Source organism: Electrophorus electricus, chromosome 10 (assembly GCF_013358815.1).
Source record: "Electrophorus electricus isolate fEleEle1 chromosome 10, fEleEle1.pri, whole genome shotgun sequence".
In the NCBI taxonomy this organism is placed as follows: Eukaryota; Metazoa; Chordata; class Actinopteri; order Gymnotiformes; family Gymnotidae; genus Electrophorus; species Electrophorus electricus.
In genome coordinates, this window is record NC_049544.1 from 8,140,408 (window position 1) to 8,143,123 (window position 2,716).

The 2,716-nt window shown below is 35.9% G+C and overlaps 1 protein-coding gene across 4 annotated transcripts in view; it reads left to right on the forward strand.

Moving 5' to 3' along the window:
- The first annotated feature begins 1,541 nt into the window (after positions 1–1,541).
- The window catches only part of cnot10 (CCR4-NOT transcription complex, subunit 10), an 18,227-nt gene continuing 17,052 nt past the window's right edge, over positions 1,542–2,716 (forward strand). For 3 of the 4 annotated variants that reach the window (XM_035531008.1, XM_035531010.1, XM_035531009.1), the window contains exons 1-2: positions 1,542–1,731; positions 2,461–2,555. In XM_035531008.1, the coding sequence (XP_035386901.1) occupies positions 1,713–1,731; positions 2,461–2,555 (114 nt within the window). In that variant the 5' untranslated portion in view covers positions 1,542–1,712. The remainder of the gene's footprint in view (positions 1,732–2,460; positions 2,556–2,716) is intronic. The other variant, XM_035531011.1, reaches the window with a different exon arrangement.

Genomic DNA, 2,716 nt, shown 5'->3' on the forward strand with positions numbered 1-2,716 from the left:
GGATTAAAAATGAAAAGAAACAACAACAACAAACACTTCACAGTGCTTAAAATTATACAATATAACATAACCATATAAATACGTTCAAATTAGGCAATATTCAGCAAAGTAGACTACTCTATGACTGCTGATGTTCATTACTTTGCTATGTAGATAACCAATACTAGTTTTTCCATTTAGTTTACTTTCCCTGTCATAAAGTTTCGTCTGTTTTATTTTTACGGTCAGAATTGTGTACACTGCAAAAGGCAAATGCGTTTCGATTGAAAAATCAGCTTTCTGCTCTCTCCTCCCCTCGATTTTAGCGTGGCAATTGTATCATTTGCCGGGAAGATTCAAATTAATTACACACTTCTACTTGCTTTTGCACGTTTGAATGCATCTGCATAACAATTCATCTTCGGGACAAGATGACCCACATACACAGCTGGTATTATATGCTAGCTCTTTTTTTTTTTTAGCACCTTTTCTGTTTTCTTATTTCTGCTAATCTGATTACGGCCTATTCCAAGAAATTACAAATAATTTACAAATAAATTACAAATTGTTGTGTAGTTCACAATTCTACTTGTCTCCAGTAAGCTCTGCCCACGGAGAGATGGAATGATGGAATGGAAAATAACTAACTGAGACTTAGACTTTTTATGTTGCATTGATTAGAAAAACGTAAAATTTCCAAGTATAGTTAAATCTACAGCACATACGATTGCTGCAATTGCAGTTACTTACACTGCATTTTAAGTAGAGGGTCTATGACACACTATTGCAAGATACAATGAACTGCCAGACTGTTCAACACATACTCTATAGCTATAAAGTATAGGTCATTTTTTGCTCAGTTTAATTTAAAGGTTTATTTGCTCGTTTATTGGTAGCCTGTCTGATTTTTCTCAAAACTGTGTCATGTTTCAAGTGTCCTCTCTCAAAAATAGCCTTCTAATAAAAAGGCATGTGATATCTGGAAATGTTGCGTTTGAATATATAAACACTTATAAAACAGATGATTCTATATGCATAATCATTTGTATAAATAGTATTTACAAGTCCATTTAAAAAGTATGGGAAAAGCAGCTAAGACCTGAACTTTGGTGAAATGCAGGTCACTAATGAAGGTAACCAATGAAACCTTAACACAGCGTGTTGGACTCCAGTAAAGTCACTGAAAAAGTAGAATAGTTGTGCCAGAATTTACAGTTGACGGTAAAATATATGGAAGTGTATCATTATATTTTTAACATGGTAGAGCAAGGTGCTAACAGCATCAAGGACATGGGTTTGGTTTCCAGGGCACACAAATACTGTTATACTGCTAAAATATATAAATTGCTCTGGATTAGAGCCTGACAAATGCTGTAGAGTAAGTGTGTCTATTAATGTGATCATTCAATGTGAAACTCCCGTAAACTCACTGTATCGACATCTAGTGGTTGGTCAAAGAACTGAAATCTCAATTTTGATCGCTGCATAGGCGACTGTTATACCTCCAGACCTGCAGATGGCTGGAGTTTTCACTGTCGCGAGTAGAAATGGCCTGTTTTGTCAATAGGAGACTGGGTAATTTTCATGGCGAGGTCCTGCGAAATATGATAATAGTGGGTACGGATTTATGGTCAGTTTGTCTAATAACTGGTTTACAGGCGAACATAGTGAATCGTTAAGTTGCATCGTGTGCTACTGGTATAAATAAATAAAGTATAGTTTACTTTCAAGAAATGGCAGAAATGAACTCCGGTAAGATGGTTTTATCATTAGTTAGCTAACGCTATCAAGCAAAGTCTAACGAGCTGATTTTAGCTAGCTAGTGTTAACTAGCTGCCAAAATTCAACATGTAAATACAGCTAACAATTTAACGCTAAAGCACTTAATATCGCCTCTGTCCACCTGTGGCTAACGACTGTCTGTCTAGCTAACATAAACCGTTTAGCGTTTGTTATCCATACAAGTTAGTAATACAGATATAAGCAATGTTAATTTAGTTGTCTTCTACCTAGCTAGCTAGCTTATGTTAGCTAGATAGATAGCTGGAGATAGCTAACGTAAGCCACAGCAGCTAGCTGAATGGCTAAGTTAGCTAGCTTGCTAGCTCCCCATTTCATCCCGAGACCAACTTTGAACAGTGCTCACTGCACCTGTTGTATATTAGTAAATGGTGTATTTTAGCATACTAACCGAAATTATACCCTATACGTTTGAAGTTTATTGATTTTAAAGTTAACAGAAACGGTATCGACGTTAGGAAGGTAACTAGCGTTAGGTTAGCTAGATCAAAGTCCCAAGTGGAATATTGTGTATATCTTACGTTTTTTCCTAGCTAACCAGATTGCAGAAAAGGGAGTTTGATTTTCAGTCTTAGCGGGCACGCCCACTTGAAACTGTCGATTTTCGAATAATTTTATATTGCATGTATCAGGAAAAACAGTTCAGTCAGATAATTGCAGAGCACATTTATTATTTTCAAGACCAAGTCGCTGACATGAAACATGACAACGCTGCTTCCCCTGGGATTTCAGACCAAGAAAAGGAAATGGCTACAAATGCGTATGAAGAATTTACGGTATTATGCTCTTTGTATATAGAGCTGATTTTTAGCTAGCTCTCTCTCTATATATTCTATTATATATTATACTCTTTTATATACATCGTAGCGCTTTTGCATGACGGATCCATTATTAAATATCAGTTGTAGCCTTACATGTAGTCTGTATTTTTAAATTG